Below are 22,229 nucleotides of genomic sequence, written 5' to 3'. Positions count from 1 at the left end.
CACATCAGCACCACTCTGCATCCAGGGGGGTAAGAAAGAGGACGCCATCTTGTTTGTTTTAGTCGGAGGAGGGGTGGAAACGTCCACCACCAGCAACGACACCACGGCCGGCAAAACGAGAAAAGCCAAAAACGGCTAAACGGTGAGACATTTAGGTTTACGTTTGATGTGAACGTGAAATTGTGAGAATTAAACGTGTCGGTGTCAACAAAAACACTGCTGAGGTGCTGAGGTTTTGAATGACAGTGGCTAACGCTAGCTTGTCTGCATCATCACCTGTTGTGGTACAGGCGGAGCGTCAACGGTTACTGCGGTGTAACTGTAACGTGTGCGGGGATCTAACGGTCGTCTCCTTTGAATGACATTAACAGCAGCCCGCCTGCTTTTTCCACAATGCTGGACGTTAACATGTGTGTAACGTTACTGACTCATTATGTTTTGCAGTTAGTCTAATATCTGGGTTTGGTGTAGCAGGTGCAGGTAACCTTTATTATAGTGCTGCAGGTAAGCTACCGTTGTTTTTTTTACTTCAATAACGTTACCTGACAGACATTTCACAGATTGTCAGGGGTTCAAGCATGTTTATCCATCACCACAGTAAAATGTAAACTGACAAGCATCCAGTGGTGGTACTCAGGAAGTAAAAGTACAAAAGAATTAGCATTAAAATGTAGCTGCTTAAAGTACATAAAGTAAAAGTACTCATTATGCAGATTTCAGAATCATGTGTATTAATTATTATTATTATTAATTCATATTATAATTATTGATGTATTAATGTGGACATTCATTTAATGTTGCAGCTAGAAAAGGTGGGGCTAATTTTAATTATTTTATATACTGCTGGGTAGCTTCTGTAATCTGAATCTGCAAAGTAACCAGTAACTAAAGGTATCAAATAAATAAAGTGGAGTAAAAAATATAAAAATATATTTCCCCTCTGAATTGTAGAGTAGAAATATAAAGTACAAGAACCTCAAAATTGTAACTACTTAAGTATTGTACTTGAGTAAATGTACAACAAAGTGGGTAGTGCTGAGATGATGCTACACTCATCCAGTCACACCACAATCTGCAGGGCTGTGCAGGTCCTGATTGGGGCTGTTGCCATACCAGGTAATGGTTTAGAGAAGTCTCAATTAATCAGTCCTGCTATGAACTGCTGTCACTACTCCTATTGAGCTAGACAACCATGTCTGAATCTTCAAAGAGTGTGCTTACAAAAGCTCAGACAACACAATGAAAGTGTCCTTTCAACTGCCATGCTTTGCTTTCAGAGTTGTGCTTTCAATCATATACAGTATGTTGTGTTTCTCCCATTGTGTTGTTTCCTCTCTCCAGGCTTGACGCCTCCCCCGTTCCCCTTTCCCTTGCGGTGAGAAGGCGCTGAGAGGATGTTTTATGCCCACTTTGTCCTCAGCAAACGTGGGCCGCTGGCCAAAATCTGGCTGGCGGCCCACTGGGACAAGAAGCTGACCAAGGCACATGTGTTTGAGTGCAATCTTGAGAGCAGCGTGGAGAGCATCATCTCACCCAAGGTCGTTTCTCAGGGCCTTTCACAGTTTTTAATTGTCCTTTTTTGTTATGCGTTGATCTACAACCACTGTCATAATGTTGTTACTTGATGCACCATTGATGAGACCACATTAAGCATTTTATAAATTGTAAGACAGACTGATAAAAAAAAAAGAAGACAGGCTGATTTGCCATTTCATAGTAGTGACACAAAATTTACTTAAAAAGCTGCAGATTTATTCTACAACATCATCACTGATTATTTCTACACATACCTTTTTATTATTTTACAGGTGAAAATGGCGTTACGAACATCAGGGCATCTGCTGCTGGGGGTGGTGAGGATCTACCACAGGAAGGCCAAGTACCTGCTGGCAGATTGTAACGAGGCCTTCATCAAGATCAAGATGGCATTTAGACCAGGTTAGGGACAAAATGTAACTTATAAGTCAAAACTGAGCTTTTTCTACAGTATAATTATGACATCATTCAGAGTTTTTACATATTTACATCTAAAACGAGAGCATGCAGCAAGTTAAACTTAAAGAAACAGAGAAAGTGCATGTACACACACCTACATGCAATACTTATTACTGTATATACTACTGTACATATACGGTATAAATACACAAATTGATTCCTTCATCTTCCTCCTATATACCCAAAATTGAGTTGAAATTATCATAAATTTTTTCTCACCAATATATCCATCTGTCCTCGGTTTTCTGTACTTTTCCACCCATTTTAGGATCTTTCTTAAAACTGCTTGTATTTATATACATATTATTGAACTAAGCCTGGTTCATTTCCGCCACTTGAGATATGTCAGATGTTGTAACTCTTTACATTGTGGTATTTCAGGTGTGGTGGATCTTCCAGAGGAGAACAGAGAAGCGGCCTACAACGCTATCACGCTGCCTGAAGAGTTCCATGATTTTGATCAGCCACTACCAGACCTAGAGTGAGTCACATTTAATTTGTGCCTTTATTACATACCCAGCAGTAGACGAGAGTAGATGACAGGAAAAAAAACGTCAACTGGGAGTTTGCGGTTCATGGTCGGCACCTTAATCCGTAGACCACCAGGGCGCCCAACAACATGTATTACCAGACATTTTTCTTGTCCAAAAACACCAATTTCCATTTTCTTTCTAGGCTATTTCTGCCTATCATATTGATTATTCATAAATATTGTAGAATCATGTATGTTTTCTTTTTTCACTTGGAAGAATTCTTATGATGGCTCTCACTCTTGCTCTCTACCTGCACGTACAAACCATTTCTACATTCTGGGAAATCAGATATTCACTAATGAATGTTACAAGAGACAACACAGGTGAACTGACAAACACGTCATCATAAAAGAACTGCTGGAAGGTGTTGAGTGAGCATCGAATCGTGAATATATTTTAGCAGCACATTTTTCTTTTCCACTGCTCTCAAAAAAAAAAAAACCATTTGAAGAGAAGTTCTATAAATACAAGCTAGATATTGACTGTGTGTGTGTTTTGTACAGTGATATTGACGTTGCTCAGCAGTTCAACTTGAACCAGAGCAGAGTGGAGGAGATCACCATGAGAGAGGAGGTGGGCAACCTCAACCTGCTGCAGGACAATGACTTTGGTAGGCATCTTTCCTCTGAGCGTGCATGCTTTTGTGCAGTAAGGTCATGCTAGAAATTTAGGACAGTTTGAACACCTGATGTACTTTTCGTTGTTAGTTGACAGTGACTTCCTCCACTTGGCCATATCCCACACTATAAACTGTAAAGACACATTTGTGTTGTGCAGCTGACTTTGGTATGGACGACCGGGAGATGATGCGGGAGGAGAATGCGTTCGAGGTGGACATTATGGGAGCATCAGCTTCCAACCTGCTGCTGGAGGCTGAGGGTGGAGCTAACCCGATGGCTGACAAGTCCAACCACCTGGAGTACGATGACCAGTACAAGGACGACTTCGGAGACAACCCCATGGAGAGCAATGAGGGCGGCATGCTGGGTAGGATCCTGTCAATATTATAGGCACTGACACTGCAGTTAAATGGTGAGATAGATGCAATAATGTTAGCATTAGCAAGTAATAATAGATAGATAATGAGAGCATGACATGTATCTGCCCACAGTTTTCATCTGATTTTTTCGACGTTTCACATTTGGTGTTTTAGCAGGTTCCTGTGGTTTTTTATGCAGTGATTATTAAATATTTTGTCACTAGAAATGATTAGTGATGGTTATTTTACAAACCATAAAGCTTTTTAGTTTTTTGAATGCTGTAAACAATGCTGATAGAGTGCCACACTCACCCTCTCATTTGGACAGACTGTTAATTGAAGTGAATTATCTTGGTTGTGATAATTGAATGACCTCATCTCTCTGTGTAGTGGACAAGCTGCTGAGTAACGAGGATGGAGGCGGCATCTTTGACGACCCTCCCGCCATCACAGAGAGTGTGATGATGCCTCAGGACCACGGAGACGATGAGGACGACTTTGATGCTCTCTCAGGTCAGTTCCACAAATAACCTCAGCATTTTTATATGGTGTTACTATAGCTTTGGTTGCATACGATTGAAATGACAACACAGTTGCCTACACGTCATGACATATATATCCAACATGGTGTGATTGTGTGTTGTTAGCGGGAGCCCCAGATAGCCCAGACTCAGGCCCAACAGAGCCCCTACCAACCATGGCAGACCAGACAGAACAGACCACCCTGGTTCACAACGAGGAAGAAACCTTCGCACTGGAGCCTATTGACATCACAGGTAATGAGACACCCTTAGCATTCCTCAATCCCTTTTAATTTCCATTTTCTTGTCTACACAAGAACAATGTGTTTCTATAGAAATGTTGCTTTTGCTCCAAATATCAGAGCTATTTTTGTTTACTGAGCTGATTCATCTCTCTGCAGTGAAGGAGACTAAGGCGAAGCGTAAGAGGAAGCTGATTGTGGACAGCGTGAAGGAGTTAGACAGTAAAACCATCCGTGCACAGCTGTCTGACTACTCCGACATTGTCACCACCCTGGATCTGGCACCCCCCACCAAGAAGCTGATGATGTGGAAGGAGACCGGAGGAGTCGAGAAGCTTTTCTCTCTCCCTGCTCAGCCTCTCTGGAATGCTAGGCTGCTTAAGGTAACATAATGTTAGAGATGCACAGTTATTCAGGGATACGTGTACAAAGTAGCACTGAAATAAGAATGAAACTACTGTATCTTTCTGCATGTTCTCTCTATCTGCCTCTTTGCTTTCTCTCCTCTTCTCTCTCTAGATGTTTACAAGGTGTCTGACTCCACTGGTACCAGACGAGCTCAGGAAGAGGAGGAAAGGAGGAGAGGCTGACAGTCTGGATGAGTTCCTCAAGGATCTGGAGAACCCGGATGTGCCCAGAGAGGAAACAGCAGGACACCAGCAGAGAGACATCATGGGTAAGAAACAGAAACAGTATCGATATTAAAATTTGTATGCATTACACTTCTTCTATTCTGTGGTGTGGGTTGGACTTGTGCTTCAATTTGGGTTGTTTATGGCTTGGTATGAAATTCGTAAGGTGGCTGTTAGACAATAGCAGTGTGTATGGGTTGCAAAAGTGGTGACGATTTGAAATATAATTATTGAGCCCATATTTTACCCACCAGTGTTAATTTAGACCAGTATGCTTAAAGGAGAGTTATCAACTGACCTTGAGGAAAATTGCTAAAAAAAAGAGGTTGTGTAATTTCAGAGGCCCACAAATGCTCTCAGTGACGATGACGATTTTTTAACAGTATGTTCATTTGTCCCCCAGACCAGACCATCATGGAAGAGGCCAGTGTTCTGCAGACTTCGGCTGTGGAAGGCAGCAGGACCACGCTGGACGAGTCGGTCATGCCCCCCCCGTCCTCCCAACTTGCCCTCAAACGCAAAGCCCAGGACACAGAACCGGCCCTGCCTGTGAGTACAGATGTCCCCCTTAGTAGTAGTGTCTGAATATACAGCTCCACTAACTACCATCTATCTCTGTATCCTCCTACACTCGTTTCTCTAGATGGGAGCTTTGGACCAGCAACAGCAACAACAGCCGCAGTCCGAGTCCAGAGCCTCCAATGTATCCGAGCAGCTGGAGGCATCCAATGTGGATCTGCCCCCAGAGGAAACCACTAATATCAGCCAGCTGATAGAGTTGGACCTGCTTGGCGACAAAGACAAGAAGAAGACCGATGACGACTCTGATGAAGAGGTGATCCGCAAAAACCTGCACAGTACACTTTTATTAGATATTAGTTTTTCACACCCCTTTTTATGTATTTATTCAGGGTAAGTTAACAGAGCATGGACTCTACAGTAGGTAGTCTGTATTAGTGTCTGTAACTGTGTTTTTCTGTGTCAGGAGGACGAGGTGCAGGGAGACCAGGACCAGGAGGAGAGGAGGTGGAACAAAAGAACCCAGCAGATGCTCCATGGCCTCCAGGTATGTATACGCATCTTATTTGAAGAACCAGAGGAACAGGATGACATCTTGTTGCTACAACTTGTCACAGTGGTCACATCCCAAATCATTTTTATATCTCAAGTTAAAACCATAAACAAATGTAACAAATGTACTTTTATGTATTGACTGAATTTTGCCCGCATTACCATAAAAGAAAAGATGCTTATGTTAAATTGGGTTTTTACTTATTTTAATTTGATAACAATTTTATTACTGTTTTATTTAGTCAAATCCACAGCTGTGTGTATTAAGGCAGAAATACTTTGATGCATCTCATATGTTTTTGGGGGTCTATTTTGTTAAATGAAAGAAACGTTTACTCTCTGTCTCTCATCTTGCCACAGAGGGTAATGGCCAAAACAGGTGCCCAGTCCGTGAGCCTGCTGGATCTGTGCAGGAACAACAACAAGAAGCAGGCAGCTGCTAAGTTCTACAGTTTCCTGGTTCTGAAGAAGCAGCAGGCGGTGGAGCTCGTTCAGGAGGAGCCGTACAGTGACATCATAGCTACGCCCGGACCTCGCTTCCACATCATCTAGAAAACTCACCTTTACAGTCTAAAAAGGGAAAATTACTCTGTGCTATCTGCAACACAACACTCTCTGTCTGTTAATTTAATCAAAGTTTTATTTATCTTTTTGAGTTTCGTGTATGATGGCGTCTTATCTGTCTTCAGTATTTTGATGTCAAGCAGTGGTGGGAGGAAAGAGGAGAAACATGATTGGATTATTAAGAGGTGTCTTTCTTGAAAGAAGTGTGGAGGAGGAGGACTGCAACTCCAAACAATGAACACTTTTCCTTTTTGTTATTTATTATTATTTATTAAGTTAAATAAAGTGAGCACTGTGTGTTCCCGTTTTGTTTGGAGTTGCTGTCTACTCATTTTACTGCTTCCCTCCAGAAGCTGTTGTGTTGCACTGGCATGGCACCAAAGTTAAAGGGAGTATATTATAGATATGTTTACAGTGATAACTCAATCAACCATGTCACTTGGAGACTCATCTGTCCCACTACTGCAGGAAAAAGTTCTCATCTGAGGGTTCACATGTACACTGACATTACCCAAAAGGAGCATGCACTATATCCAGTCTCTGCAAGAGTACATTTAAACAGTAACTACAGTAGTGATTTGCAGACTCAACCAGCAAATAATCATTATACAACAGTAGTGTTGCACTTTCAGCATTACAAACTCCCAAGTAGTTGTTTTTGCAAATGCTTTGCTTGCATCGACTGTTTGAGAGTCAGCAAAACTATAGTTGTGTCCGAAATCCATACTACATATTCATTCTAAGCAGGATTTGTAGTGTATAGTAGTATACACAAAACACTCAATATGCATACTAAAAAACACCTGATTTTAGAGTGTGCTGTTCTCCTACAGTGTAATTCACAAAGGAAATAGAGGAGATGCTCGCAGCTGGAAATAAATTAAGCTAACTTGGGAGATTAGTAAATAGTGCATACTGTATATAATTAGTATGTACTCTGGAATTAGGGCACATCTTCTAAAAAAAAGCTTCAGAGTTTCAGCCCATAGATGATGTAAACATCAGTGGTCTGCGATACATGCATGCTGTCCTGAAATATTTTATCAGTGGAATTGCTCCAGAAACTACAATTTTTATTACCGTGTTGCTCTTTTATTCATAAAATGACTAAGTATGTGACAAAGGTTCAATTTATCAAATGTCCCTTTTCTATGTGAATAATCATTTAGTTACGAGTGAGTAACTTATTGTAGTCTTGATAATTAAGACTTTTCAGTTGTTGTGCTCTAACAGTGTCACTTCCTCCACAGTAACTTAACTTGCTGTATAAATCAAGTAGATACTCTTCAGTATTTATTTATTGATGTAATATATAACAAGAGAATTAATTGTTTTTTTATTTAAAAGAAATTGATTTTTAATCTAAAGAATGACTTGATAACAATCAAGTGAAGTGTAAATGGACATATTTGTTATGAACGTTGTCGTTTGGACTCTAAACTCCTCGTACGAGAAAATACAACAGACTGAATTTAATAATCAAAAATCATACAGTAAAATCAAGCAGACCACCGAGTCATTGTGACTACACTTCTTCCTTGTGCTTCTTCAAAGACAGCTAAAAGCATCGATCCACTTCCATATAAACTGTATATCATGTATTGCATCGTTTTAAACCATGTGCCTGTAAACCTGCCTTTTTATTTTGTATAAAAGCCGAGACAAATCTTCTCAATTCCAAAAATATTACTATGTCTCTGAACAGTTTCAGTCCCATGCCTGTAAGTCCTGAGTCCTGGAAACTGTTGCAAATTTTTTCAAAATAAAACAAATACCAGTGAGTATTTTAAATTGGCATTTTGTGCATTTATTCTGTGAAAACGAAGTAAATGTAGAATGTAATTATTTTAGATTGGGATTATATATACCTGAACCTCTTTGACAAATAATATTTAAGCATGAAACAAAAAGGCTGAAGTCTCTGTCTTCCTGCTGTATTATGTATTTGTAACCGCAGTAGCAGACGTGTTGTCTCCTCCCTCCGTCCTTTGTTTCTTGTTTCGACTTCTTTTCCTCTTCTCCCCCTCCTCTGTCGTCGTCTTCTTCTTCAGCGGCGGTGTCGGCACGCCTTTCTTCTTCTTCTTCATGCAGCTCAGAGGGTTAGGATTGCTCTGTTTCCTCTTCCTCTTCTTCCCCCGCCGCTCTCCGTCCTTCTGGCCGATGCCCTGCTCCTCCTTCAGGCTGCGGATGCTCTGCTGCTGGGCCGGGCTGACCAGCTCTCCCAGCTGGACGGCCTGGACGTGGTCGAGGGACGTCTGGCTGGGCTTGTCCAGCACGATGGTGTTGAGGATGATGTAGAGCAGAGGGACGCCAGGGATCTTCTTCAGGCCTGCAGTAACTGAGTGGTCCTGGAGAACACACAGGGGATGACAAATTTATACATGTCAGTTACTTCCCACAGTTACATCAATAGTACTCTATTTGGCCATAATTTAGTTTGCCCTAAGAAACGTCTCTTTCTAGACTTGCAAATGATTATATGACAAGTCCTTAACTGTCCTTAACTTGGCTTCCACTAGTTTAGGAGGTCCAGGGGTTCATTAACAAGCAGCACCCCCTGCAAGTCCTGAGGGCAGAAAACAAATCTCTAAATCAGTGTTGATACTCGTGCTTTTGTGGCAGTTGGCTCCCAAACGTTTTGACTGATATCTCCTTAAAATGAAGCAGCATCTCATCAGGTGATTTTCTCTATACATACTTAGCAATAAACCTGATTCTGATTAGACTGCATTAGTTTTAGCTAGATGGACCTAATAAGCTGAGTGCAAGTAAAAACTCATTGAGTGATGAGCTAACATCTATTGTCTGCTGTAGATGTGTTGCTAATATCTAGTCCATTTCCAGTCAGTATATCTCATTTCATTTTTCCTCTGGGTGGTGTGTGTCTGTGTATGATCTCATATATTTACCTGTGTAGCGACGAAGTAGTGGTGTGGGTTTGTCTCTGCCAGCATGGACAGCAGACACTCTGAAGCGGGGACAGGGGTCTTGAAATGGGGACATCTCCTCACTTGGAACCTCTGCAGGATGATTTTGGCTCCATACAGCTCTTTTCCCAGAGTCTCCAGTTCTTTCAGAGCACAGCTGAGAATACAGTCAGACAGCAGTAAATAATGGGTTATTGGATATGATAGGATACTGACGTTTAACCTGTACATATAGTAAGTAAAGTTACTCACCTTGTAGTGCAGAGCTGCACCTCCCCCATCAGGTATTTGGGCATTTGCTCTTTAATCTGAATCTTGTTTTTCAAAGCCGCCTGACAAAAAGTCCCATCAATGAGGATCTGAAAGGGCTCCCTGAAGCTGAAGTTGTATTTGTAGAAACTTATGGTTTTCTTGGCTTGTTTCTGTCGCTTGATCTTCATGGTAGCTGGTAGGTAAAGAGTGGCTTGTTTTTAAAAATCCTCCTCAGAATATACGAATAACCGTTAGTGACGTTAAAATGTCCGTTACAGTTCAGCTGACGATGTTTCTTCCGGTTAGATCAGTTGACTCGTTTTAAGGACGTCTTTCATACAAATGTTCAAATTGTCACTATCAGGTACTTCAGCATGGACATTTCCAGTGTACACAACACGCTTGCAGTGCCTACTTCTTATGACTCCGGGCGGAAACAAAATATACGACGAAGGTTCCGGCTGTTTAAGAAACGATCCGACCGTTCATTTTGATTTGTTTTATTATGTTGCCCTGTGGCTAAATATTATTTAGATTTTTAATGTTTATTTATGTATGTATTTATGAACTTAATATTTTTTTTTTTTTTAAATACTCAAGTAACTACTATGTTAGTTATTAGTGATATATATATCACGATATAGTGTAATAAATATATACATAAGTCATAGAATTACTGAAGGCCATTTTGGCCAGAAAAACAAAAATATTGACAGAAAAAGTGAAGGAAAGAAATGATGGGATGCTTTGTTCAAATTTTGAGTCAAAATTATAGAATATATAATAATACTGCAAATTTGCTTGTTATAATAGTTTTTTCTGCTCATATGCAAGGTAAGGTAATGAGGTAATCAAATTAAGTGGAGATCATTCAAGTTACTGTGTTTTTAGTATGTATGAGACATTGATTTGAGAACAGATCTCTTCAGGAGTGATTAGCAAGCAAAACCTGTTTCAGTGTTCAAATAGGCAACTGACTATTATATTCAGATTTGAAAATTTGCAAATCCATCCTTTAAGGTAGGTTCTACTGTATCACCTGATCCAAAGGCCCTGTGTCAAAGTCTACTTTTAAGAGCTTCAATATTTCAAATGTTTGCTTAAATTATATATCAATGGTTTTATTTTATTGATATCTATTTTAAAACTGGGGCCTAGTATGAATAGAAAAATGGTATAAATTGAACCAGGAGAGTGTGAGGAACGGAATTAATAGGGGCCCAGCAGCTGATTTGTGCCCTAGGGCCCCCAAATTGGTTAATCCAGCCATGCCTTAGGGGTAGTGATACAGATAATTTCATGAGGATTCAATGCTTTCTTATTATGAGAAAGAAAAATAGCATCAGTGTATAAATTCATGTTACTTTAAAAAAGCAGGTTAACATGGTTTGAAATGAGTATCTCATAATTTTTATACACCATACCGTGAGTATTTTTTGTTTTCATTTTTTCTTCCATATTTTGTTGATAAATTAATCGACAACCATTGTATTATTACCATCACCATTATTATTATTATTATAATTATTATGAGCATGGTGTTTACATTCTCCCCGCCCCTCGCCTCTGTTTATTCCGGAAACGGAAGTCCTCCTTCAGGTGGAGTGACGGCAGCAGCCTCGCTTTGGTGACACTTGTCGTCGCCGCTCTGACTCGCAGCTAACGTTAGCTCGGGTCGGGCCCGTGTGGGTTGGGTTGGTACGTTACCTTCCTCACTTGTACAGTTAATATTATGGCGGCCGCGGATCCCCGGTCCTCGAGTGACGGCGGGCCGGCCAGCAGAGGAGGATTCCCGGCAGGGCAGAGCGGCAATGGCCGCGACGGACCGGGCGGCAGCAGCAGCGGCGGCGGCAGTGGCGGCGGCGGTGGCGGCGAGGGCGAACGGGAGCGGGACCGGGCCACCTTCGAGTGCAACATTTGTTTGGACACTGCCAGGGACGCTGTCATCAGTATGTGCGGCCACTTGTTCTGGTACGACGAGGCGGGGAAAGGGGGTGGAGGGGGGTAGTTTTGATGGGTGAAGGTGGTTGGTTTTGTTTCTGTTCAGTCTGCCGGGACCGGTGTGTGGTTTTGAGATCTTACGGCCTCCTTTTACCGTCAGTTTGAGTTATTTCACGGCGGAATCACGCCCAACGACGCGCTTTACCCGCTGGTTGTCTCCGCACTATACAGGAGATGACAGTGGCCAAGATGGCTAGCTAGATATCACTGAAGAGGGGGTTGGTTTGCTGTCAGTGCTGTAGTTATAAATGAAGTGTGCCTGAACTTCAACCCCTTCATAAACCGTGTTTTTACTGTCTGAAGTGCAGGTGGTCCTGGTGGCTCTGTTGAGGTCTGCAGGTTGCACATGCGATTTTTGATCTTGTGAGGAATCAAGTGGCCCAGGCTGATCATGTCATATGTTTTGTTGTAGGTCAGAGGTCACAGTGACGCACACACACCCTGCTCACTCTCACCCTCTGACACATTAACTTTGCTGTTTCAGTTTAAACTGTCAGCAGCTTTGACATCAGGTCCATGCTCAGTCCTTCGTTGTCCAAACATGCCACTGTCAGGGTTGCAGTAGAGCAAACACAATTAGTTGATAAACAGAGAATCAAATAGTTTCTTCACCCAAAATACCAAATATTCTCTGGTTCCAGCTTCTTAAATGAGATGATTTGCTGTTTTTCCTCTTTCTTTGGTTTTTGGCAGTTGGTTGGACAATACAAGTAATTTGAAGACTTTGGGAACTTGTAATGGACATTTTCTACACAATTGATTGAGCAAATAATGATCAGATTCATCAGTAATGGAAGTAACTGTCAGCTGTAACCTTAGGTTGCACTTCAGCTGTGATTGTGGTCCTTTCTCCTATCTTGGTTTTAATCAAGACTTGTGCAAGACTCAACCATCAAACCACTTTATGTTGAAAATCTAAACATTCACACAGTGACGCACGAGGCTCATTCATGAGTTGTGAGTGTTGACTGACGGCCGCTCGCTCGCAGGTCGAGGCTAATGTGAGATTAGAGCCCAGAGTGTCGGATTGGGGTCAAACCTAAGGGCATTATAATCAGTAGTAAAAGAACACTGAAGGAAATGTAAGTTCTCTTCACCTGTTGTTGATGAATGTTTGTAGTCTAACAGGATAATGATCTGTATGGGTGTGCACATGTGTTTTGGCTACAGAAACAGAGGTGGAGTTTAATGACGTAGGGGATGCTCCTGCTGCCTACAAGAGAAGTCTGTAAACAGCGATCTCTTTGTGACTACGGATGTTATCTCACTTTGTCTCAGGAGAAACCCTCTGTGGCAAACACACCAAAGAAAATCTAAACCAGGGATTTTAAAGACCCCCCATGCGTTTAGAATGGATTGTTACATTTCTAGTAGGACTGCAAAATTAAAGCTTTTAAAGATGGACTCTTAAGCTATGACCAACGGCACTCTGATTTAGAGCAGCGCACCTGACACCAAAATCTCTTTCTAAACCTAAAATAAAGATTAACCTTGAGGACAGACAGTTTTAAGAGATGTGGACAGTTGATTATGTTAACAGGTTATTGTGACTACTTTCTGTCTCTACAAGGAGAAAGTTGCTTTTTTTTTTTTTGAAGGAATACTAGTGACAGTTTACTAAACGTGGAGCAGTATGCTCAGCCTGAAGGAAAAGAAGCGTTGCTCAACTTTTTGTTCTATGCCTGGAGAAAAAAAAATCATTTTATTAGGGAATAGTGCAGGAATCTCAATGTTCTGTAATGTTTTGCTGATTTTTGTTGATTGAATCACTATTCGATCAGAGAGAAGGTGCTTCTCACCTTACAGTTACATGTGCAGTTGCCACACAGCCATGCATCGAAGCTGCCGTGTTGTGAGCTGATGTAACTTAGCTGCCATGTTACGTCTCTCTTCCTCTGTGCAGCGTGATGAAACTGTCGGCAATAAAGAACGGTGTTGACATCAGATCACCTGCTGCAACTTCAAATCAAAATTGCATATTAATTCTTATTTATATTAGAAATCTTTAAATACAATTTCAAATAAATTGTGCTTTAGCAGCATCGATTCAACGGTACATAAAACAAGTGGACATTGAACTTTGACACAGTTTGTTTTGAACCAGTTTATCTGGCATTTCTTTCTATTAGTTCAGCTGCAGCAGAACAACTGAGTTTGTTGCTTAAATGCTCACAATTAAACAGATTTAGTTAATACAATAGAAATGCTGTGTTTAACGTCACAGCCATGAGCCAGTATCACTTTTCTAGCATCAGAAACTGTTTACTGGTATTTCACCTGCATTTTACCCTCAATTCTGTTGAAATGTGACAGAAACTATTCAGGAAACAGTAACAACAAACGATTGTAATTTGACATTTGAAGCGACAAACGTAAGTTGAGAAAGCAGCATTTATGTGAAGAGAGACATTATTGTCACTTCAATACATTGAGGTTAATTAGCATGTGACATCTTTACAATCCCCGAGTGAGATTCCACTTGAGTTGACTTGACTTCGTCGCCGTTGGAGATGCCGGCTGCAAGACTGAATGAGAGCTCATCATGTTTGAGTTAGAAATGGAGGAAGGTGTTATCAAAGGAAAGCGAGAGAGAGCGCAAAATCAGCACATTAATACTGACTGACGAATGAGTAGAGTGATTTTATTTTCTTGGATTATTTCACTGGGATATTTTTTTGAGGTTTTGAGAGGTAAAACTACTTGATATTCTGCAAGAAAATAAGTAAAGATTGAGGAAAAGTCAGAAATCAGTAGTCTATACCCCACTGGTTTCAAATGCTGTTCGGGTCATTGTTTTAACATCTTACTCAGACTTCACCATATACAAGTTTTACATGTGAGCAAGTTCATTTGTGATTTTGAGATCAGTGTGTGATCAGTCCTCTTGCTAGCTTTTTTAGAGATTTCAACCAGGGCTGCAACGAACGATTATCTGTCAGTTATTTTCTTGATACTGAAAAATGTCCCTCACAATGTCGTTTAATTGCTTGTTTTCATGGACCCACACCTTCAAATATTCAGTTTACAATCACAAAAGACAAAGAAAAGCCACAAATCCTCACAACTGAGAAGCTGGAACTAAACTCTGTTTGTTTGTTTAGCCTTTTTGCTTTAAAAAAAAAAATTTTGTTTTTAAAAATAGGGACTTTCCTAATCGACTGATTGTTTCCGCTCCGCCTTTAAGTCACACGGTCTTTGTCAGTAAAAGACTGAGAACTGAGACAGCGGTTATGAGCCCCCCACCCGAGTCCCCCACATATACGACCACTTGTTACCACGTGACCGATGTGCCCCCACCCACCCCACCCCCCCGTGGGTCATGTGATTACACCTGAGGCACTTCCTTTCGCTAATGAAACCTATTAGATGTGCTTGAAAACTCGGGCTGTAGGAGTAATAAAGTTTCCCTCTAGGACTCGGATCAGGCTGTATTTGAACATGAACCTTTGGAGAGACAAACAGATGAGTTGTGTCACACCCTCTCAGTAGATAACAGGAACACGACCTGCATGTGTGGTCCAGAAATAAGCTTACATGCTGTAAATCAGTGGTTCCCAAACTATTGTGTGACGTACCTGATTAAGATCGGAGGGGAGTAACTAGACAATAGTCCAGTCTAGGTTTATGTTCTTATTCTCATTTTATGTTATGAAAATGAGACTTTAATGGCTCTGGTGGCGTCAAGTAATGGAGTCTGTGCGCACACTCTGCCGTCAGACTTCACTGAACAGCTGTTGAGCCTCTTATTGGAAATTAAGCAGTTATTTCCAGGTCACAAGAGCTTGGATATATGCGTGTGGCCACATGTTAAATCACAGCTGAATGGTTTGTTATGTTAACTTAGGCCTTTCGCTTTGTTCAGCTGTTTGCATCCACAGGAATGCCATTCTCAGCAGCAATCTGATAGCTGGTATTACACTAATACTGTACACACTGAGCCGTGCAGTGAAGCCTGAACTGTGTGTGTAAAAGCCTGCAGATTTACATGAGGTCTTGTTTTGCTTTATAGTTTGTTTGGCTCAGCTGGGTATTTTGTTCACATTCATTTTGAGGCATTCGGTTAGGCCCACCTGAGGCAATCAGGGCTTGAATGTTTTGTGGTTATGAAGTACAAAAAGATTTGTAAACAAGTCCTGCCTGTTCCTCTGCATGATCCGAGTTACTTTGTTGTTGAAGTTTATCTCTCAAAGAATCTCTGTCAGAAGCAGATAGACATTAAGAGCGTGGTAAAGTCAGAAATGTATGCATTTATACAGTAGAAACACATTACACCTTATAAAGTTGTTTCAGCTATATGTGCTGCTACTTACTGTACTGTTAAACACACTGGCTGTATTTGTTGCATCCACATATGCCTGAAACAATCTTCTTCCTTCAAGACAGAAACATGTTATCATAGTTTATAAAAAGAGCTCTGCTTACCTCATGGAAACTGTAAACTGTTATATCTGCAGTGTGCTTTAATGAACTAAGGTCTTAGGGCAGAACTCAAGCATTTGAAAACATTTAATGTATAATGTACTATAGACTTGTGCAAGATTAAGTTATAGAGAGCTTCCTTACTTGCAGATTAGTTTGGTTAAGTCCGTTTCCTGAAAAAGCCTCAGCCAACTGATGTGGCGTTTCCTCAAACCTGCATCCTGCACTCCCACAATGCAGCAGCAGGTCGGCCTGGCCGGCAGCTACACACACAGGCAAGACGCTGCTAACTGATGGAGCAGATGGAGCTAATTAATACTAACGATGGGGAGCAGGGACGAGTTTAATCAGCCACCTCGTTAGGAACAGGTTGTTCTGGCCAGGTGGGCTTCCACAGGTGTGAGAAGAAAAACCTGACCAAGTGTCACAGCAAACCAGGCAGACTGTCCATCTATTTTATTTTTCTATTATATTCTCTCCAGGAATGTTGGTGTTGTTATTGAAGCAAGCAGCTATTGCGAGAATGCAAATTAATCTTTTTGTTTCTTCCTGTCTCTACAGCTGGCCATGTCTTCATCAAGTGAGTATTTCCTCTGTCGTGCCCTCCTTTTGCATTGCAATACTGGTTAAAAGGTCCTGCATAGCCACACAGGTGTTTTCAATGTTCTGTCTTCTACTTCTACTGAGGTTGAAGGAGGGGACTCTGTGTAGTAATCAACAACAATTGTAATAACTGATTTGTTGTTCATGTCATTTAGCTAACAAGAAAAGATTCTGTATCATTGGGTTTGGGATTGTTGGACAGTCGATTGACAGGAAATGAATCTGCAACTATGTTGGTTGATAATCAATTAATCGTTTGTGTCACTTTCAACAAAAATGCTAAACATTTGTTGTTTCCAGATTCTCAAATATGAGGACGTTTTCTCGTTCTATGGGTCACTTTCAGCTCTGGAAGTTGTGATACTAATTTTTAACTATTTCCTCACATTGTTTTGACACTTAATCAATGAATCAAGAGATGAATCGAATGACGATATTTGTTAATTGCAGCCCCAAAAAGAACACTTAGACATTAAATTTGGTTCTGGGAAATTGATGGGCATTTTACTGTTTTCTGACTTCCAATTGATGAAATGATTAATTAAAAAAAATGATTGTTGGATTAGCCGATAATGAAAATAATTCAGTCCCTGAGGATATTAACTCCACCTCATTCACTTCCATTGAAGCATAAAACTGATGAATATGTTACCTGTTTCAGTGAGCTCTCCAGCAGTTTCATATGTACAAATGTACCTGTTGTGCCACTGATTCAAGCATTGTCAACCCGTTTTATACAACACAACACTTAACAGACTGATCTGTCTGCTGATCACCTCTTGTTTTGTTGTATGGTGCTGGTCGGTGCAGTCTGTCTGAACTTTAAAACACTCATCGTAACAGCACAGTGAGGGAGATGTCAGCTAAACAGGGTCAGTATGTGCCCACACAGTCCTGTGAGGACACAGTGAGTGAAAACACCTGTGTGAGTGGATTAGGGCCTTTAACATCTAGCACTCATTTAACCTAATCAGTATGTGGTTGTGATGTAACCTCAGTGTGGAAACTACACCTGTCAGTTGACTTAGTGCAGCTTAAACATGCTAATGCACTTAATGCCTCTGTTTACTGCAGCTTTCTCTCTGCTACTTAACATGTAGAGCTGTGCATTGCTCTCAGTATAGGAGCATAAACACTACATAGAGATTACTAGAGATTAAGAGAGTGTCGCAACCATTTGTGGGAAATAACTTATTGTTCAAGTGTTTGTTGTGAATGTGCTGCTGGGCAAAGTATCACAGGAGATCCTTGATGCGCTTCAGTTAACATTCACAAGGTTAAATCTTTAGTTTATTTGGCTTTGAACCCAGCATTTAGATGGTAATGCTCAGTTTGCTTCAGGAACACAGCAGAAAGGGGTTTATCTGATCTGTATTCTAAACATTTTGACATCTTTCTTCCTCTGTTGCTGCTCTCAGTGGTTGGAGACGCGGCCCAGCAGGCAGCAGTGTCCCGTCTGTAAAGCGGGCATCAGCAGAGAGAAAGTCATCCCACTGTACGGCAGAGGGAGCTCCAGCCAAGAGGACCCCAGGTAGCCCCGGGAGTGTTTGCATCTGTAGTGTGTGTGAAGCTTGAGCGATAGCCTTGTGGTCCTTGTGTAGCCTTCTGACTGTTTCTGTTGCTGTTCAGGTTGAAAACTCCACCTCGGCCTCAGGGACAGAGAACAGAGCCAGAGAGCAGAGGCGGGGTGAGTCGGTTTGTTTCAAATGTTCCAAAAGTGACTCAACACATTTCTCATGGCTAATTACAATATTCTCTCTTATGTTTCTGTTATTTTGTAACTTTGTGCGCAGATGTTTCAGGGTTTCGGGGACACTGGCTTTCACATGTCTTTTGGCATCGGTGCTTTCCCCTTCGGCTTCTTCACCACTGTCTTCAACACCAACGAGCCCTTTCACAGAGCAGGTAAACGTGCGGAAAGACATTATTTTCTCACTGGATAAAATCAATCCGCAGGGTCTAAATAGTGTGATCCGTTAGGGGATAGTAGAGTGTGTTTCTTTGAATGAGCGGTTTGACTCATGCTGGTCAGATTTTCTGTGGTTGCACTTGCAGAAAGGATTTAATTTAGAACTGCAAAACAACTGCTATCATAGGTCTCCATTTTAACTTCCCGTTACTATAGTTAATCCACACCTTCCAGCCAATCACAACCTGGGATTTTCAGTGGCCATGTTGTAAATTTCAATAATTATAATAAGTATTATAAGTCAGTATAAGTTGAACACTGCAGAAATGCTCTGATTGGATTATTCTGATTATTAGTGGGTAAAAAGCTCCAAATAAACACAGCTGCTGCCTTCAGGCGACATAATTAGTGTACGGATGCAAACACACCATCCCCAGAGACACTGCTGCAATAACCTTTCCCATCCCCCCCGCCAGACCAGTATGCAGGTGATCACCAAGACAACGGTAACCTCAACAACGGCAATAACAACTGGCAAGACTCCCTCTTCCTGTTTGTGGCCATCTTCTTCTTCTTCTGGCTGCTGAGCGTGTGATGGAGACATGGACGGACGGGATGGTTGGATGGATAGATGGGCAAGTGGATCGATGACCGCGAGAGAGGAGCGCACAAAAACAAAACAAAAAACTCACATTTAACTCGAGAAACGCACACACACACACTCATTTTACATTTCCTAGTAGGTACTAACTTGGGAGAGAAAGCAGAGCGTTGCATTTGATCCCAAAACAAGAAATACAGGACGTTTGTTTTTTCTCCTCCTGGCTAAGGGAGATTGACTTTTCGATACTCGGCCCCACCCACCTGTTACAACACTCACAGTGCAAAGTGGTGTTGCGTGAATCCCACAATAAGTAATGTTAGCCCCCCCCTCTCTACATACACCTGTTGATATATGCACACAGAAGTTTAAGTTTAAGGGGCTCACTGTTGGGGTTCAGAGACAGTATTAAATAATAAGGATGAGCTTTGTAAAGGATCTTTTTTTTGGTGTCGAGCTGCAGAAAAAGGTGGGTGGAGGGGCAGTTACTAATTGTGTTTTGTTTTTTCACATTCCTTAAATAGAGAGAGAGAGAGGCACGTTGTGGAAAGTGAGGTTAAAATGGGGACAAAACAGAGGAGAAGATAATTGGAGTTGCTATAGCAACTACTTCTTACTCTAAAAGGCCAAAGAGTAGCAGATCAGTCCTGTATGATGTCGGGGGTGAAACATGTAATTGAATTGTTCCTGTTTACAGTTTCCTCATGAAATGGATAAGTACTCCTAGAATTTGCGACTTGCTCTTGAAAGGAAAAATGTACAGATAGAAAAAGCAGAGATGGATGCATTTTTTATATACATTTGTCTTAACAAAAAAAAACTGCCATTACACTGTGAAGTCATTTGTAGACGGAGCTGTCCTAAACGTTGGAGTGTGTGCTGGTGTTGAACCACTTGCGTCTTTCGCCACAAAGCTGCACAAACATGGATGGCTGTACCGTTGAAAAGGGCCAGTTTGGGAGATTTTCACATCAACTTGAAAGAGTAAAAATAACAGTCTGACACACAGTTTGTTATTTACAGAGCAAATTGTAAAGAGAGAAAAGTTCTGGCTTGCAAAGTAGCTCGATGAGATGCTGCACAATACGTCCTGACCGCAGGTAGAGTCGGTGTGACACGTGAGGAGAGTCACTTCAGTCAGTCGTGGAGGTGAAAACGTCAGCACACTAAGAATTTAAAGGAATGACGAGAGACGATTCAGTAAACTTTGTCACCGTTGATTTGTGTTTTTTGCCTGACTTTATGTGTCTGTGTCTGAGTGAGTGAGTACATGTTACAGGTCTCAGGCTGAGAGCCTATAAACAGGAGAAATGATGAGACAGGCGACAACAGACGACTTCTCCATACAGCTTCGCTCGGTAGTATTTATTTACACACGTGCAAAATCATCCTAAACTAAAATACCTTAAACTGTCACACAAACAAAACAACCCAACACTTAAATGTACTGAAGCCAAACCTGTATTATCTCTCGACCTTACGTGGGTATAAACAAAATAAAAGTTTACAGCTGGCGCCACACTGGGAGATTGTACTCCACAAACTGCTCACAAACTCATAAATACATACATGTACAAACAATCATCAACAAAACTTTCCAGTCAGTTTAAACTGTAATAAACGTGTACATAATAACACCATCTTTTTTTTCTTTTAAAAGTCCACCGACCTGTATAAACAGGAGAAATGATGCGACAACAGCCGACTTCTCCAAACAGCTTCGCTCGGTAGAATGAGGAAGTAGAGAAGCGAAGCGCCACACTGCCACCTGCTGGTTAAACTGGAAATCTCCCAGTCTATTAAAGAGCCTAGGGGCTTATAAAACGGCAGTAATTGACCTCTTTTACTTAAGTTTTAACATTTCTGTTTTCTTTAAATCACCCTTGAAATAAAATACATTAAATAACATAACATTGTGACCATACATTTTTGTGTGCGCCACATACACATTATATATTTGTATATATGAATATTGTAAATGCTGTTTTTACGTGTTTCTGAGTGGATGAGCAGCCATGGAGAGAGGATAAGATGTGCAAGTTGTCCTCAAGAAGCTTTTGTAAAGTGAGATGTGGTTCCTGGGTTTTCATGAATCCCTTTTACTCAAGAAAACGCTTGCAGCCCAAGTTCATGACTCTTCTGCCAACCTCTCCCATTAAGTTAAATGTGCAAAACAACTTTGTCCTTCCCTGTTTATGTGATTTGATATGAGGATATGTATTCAGCTCATTTGCTCTCGTAACCGACACGGCGCACGTTCAAGATCTCTTATTGATTTCGAGATAACGACATAAGTAACTTGTGATCTCGGGAAAACAAAAAAATTAAGTTATCATGGGAAAACAGAGGAAATAAAATGTTTGAATCCATGGCCGTTTAAGGCTTCCGTACATTCACACCAGGGTCGGAGATGGAAGTGGAGGTCCTCTGTGGGAGGGACAGGATGGCTGCTGGAGCTCCTCATTTCTTGCATACTTGTCTGTTCTACACTTTGTATTACTGAGGCTTATGTGACACTAAAACAAGCGATGACTAAACCTGGAGACATTGTGCAGAACCAAATGGTCTAGGAGATTAAAACTTGATTAAAATGTTGACTTGTTTTGTGTCGTCATTATCTACAGTTTAATATATATATTATCAAAAGGACTTGGTTAATCAATCTAGATTAGTCAATCAACAGATAATTAATTGGCAACTATTTGGATAATCCATTAATTGTTTGTCATTTTTCCTTTGTTTTATGTGACCGTGAACTGAATATATACTGTTTTCTGATATTTCATTGACGAAAAGATGAATCTTTGTGAAAGTGTTCATCATTATCAAATGTAGGTTGATGGCATCTAAACACAGTAGTTAACAAGAGATGACTGGAACACGATGGGTCATGAAAAGTCATATGTACAACTTTATTACATTATTTTCTATATAATCAATAACATTGTGGTCATAAAAATGTTTATATTTATAAAACAAC

General features: G+C 41.0%; 3 protein-coding genes across 3 annotated transcripts; 2 read left to right on the top strand and 1 right to left on the bottom strand.

Moving 5' to 3' along the window:
- The first annotated feature begins 1,394 nt into the window (after positions 1–1,394).
- On the top strand, positions 1,395–6,525 carry rad21b (RAD21 cohesin complex component b). Its single transcript, XM_070921950.1, has 13 exons — positions 1,395–1,538; positions 1,809–1,938; positions 2,377–2,476; positions 3,032–3,138; positions 3,306–3,515; positions 3,898–4,020; positions 4,155–4,283; positions 4,430–4,653; positions 4,790–4,946; positions 5,306–5,451; positions 5,579–5,737; positions 5,888–5,968; positions 6,334–6,525. Exons 1-13 carry the CDS (start codon positions 1,395–1,397, stop codon positions 6,523–6,525), a joined length of 1,902 nt encoding a protein of 633 aa, XP_070778051.1.
- A 1,638-nt stretch (positions 6,526–8,163) lies between these two features.
- utp23 (UTP23 small subunit processome component) lies at positions 8,164–9,988 on the bottom strand. The gene is made up of 3 exons (XM_070922271.1): positions 9,717–9,988; positions 9,447–9,621; positions 8,164–8,885 (listed from the first exon to the last, which is right to left on the bottom strand). Exons 1-3 carry the CDS (start codon positions 9,902–9,904, stop codon positions 8,475–8,477), a joined length of 774 nt encoding a protein of 257 aa, XP_070778372.1. The 5' UTR covers positions 9,905–9,988; the 3' UTR covers positions 8,164–8,474.
- Positions 9,989–11,397: 1,409 nt separating this feature from the next.
- Positions 11,398–21,851, top strand: rnf5 (ring finger protein 5). Its single transcript, XM_070921842.1, has 6 exons — positions 11,398–11,687; positions 16,698–16,716; positions 18,158–18,270; positions 18,369–18,426; positions 18,533–18,644; positions 19,125–21,851. The coding sequence occupies exons 1-6, from the start codon at positions 11,449–11,451 to the stop codon at positions 19,241–19,243; spliced, it is 660 nt and encodes a 219-aa protein (XP_070777943.1). The 5' UTR covers positions 11,398–11,448; the 3' UTR covers positions 19,244–21,851.
- The last annotated feature ends 378 nt before the right edge of the window (positions 21,852–22,229 follow it).

This window comes from Enoplosus armatus, chromosome 16 (assembly GCF_043641665.1).
Source record: "Enoplosus armatus isolate fEnoArm2 chromosome 16, fEnoArm2.hap1, whole genome shotgun sequence".
NCBI lineage: Eukaryota > Metazoa > Chordata > Actinopteri > Centrarchiformes > Enoplosidae > Enoplosus > Enoplosus armatus.
The sequence above is the reverse complement of the archived record's forward strand: the minus strand, read 5'-3'. Positions and strand labels throughout refer to the sequence as shown.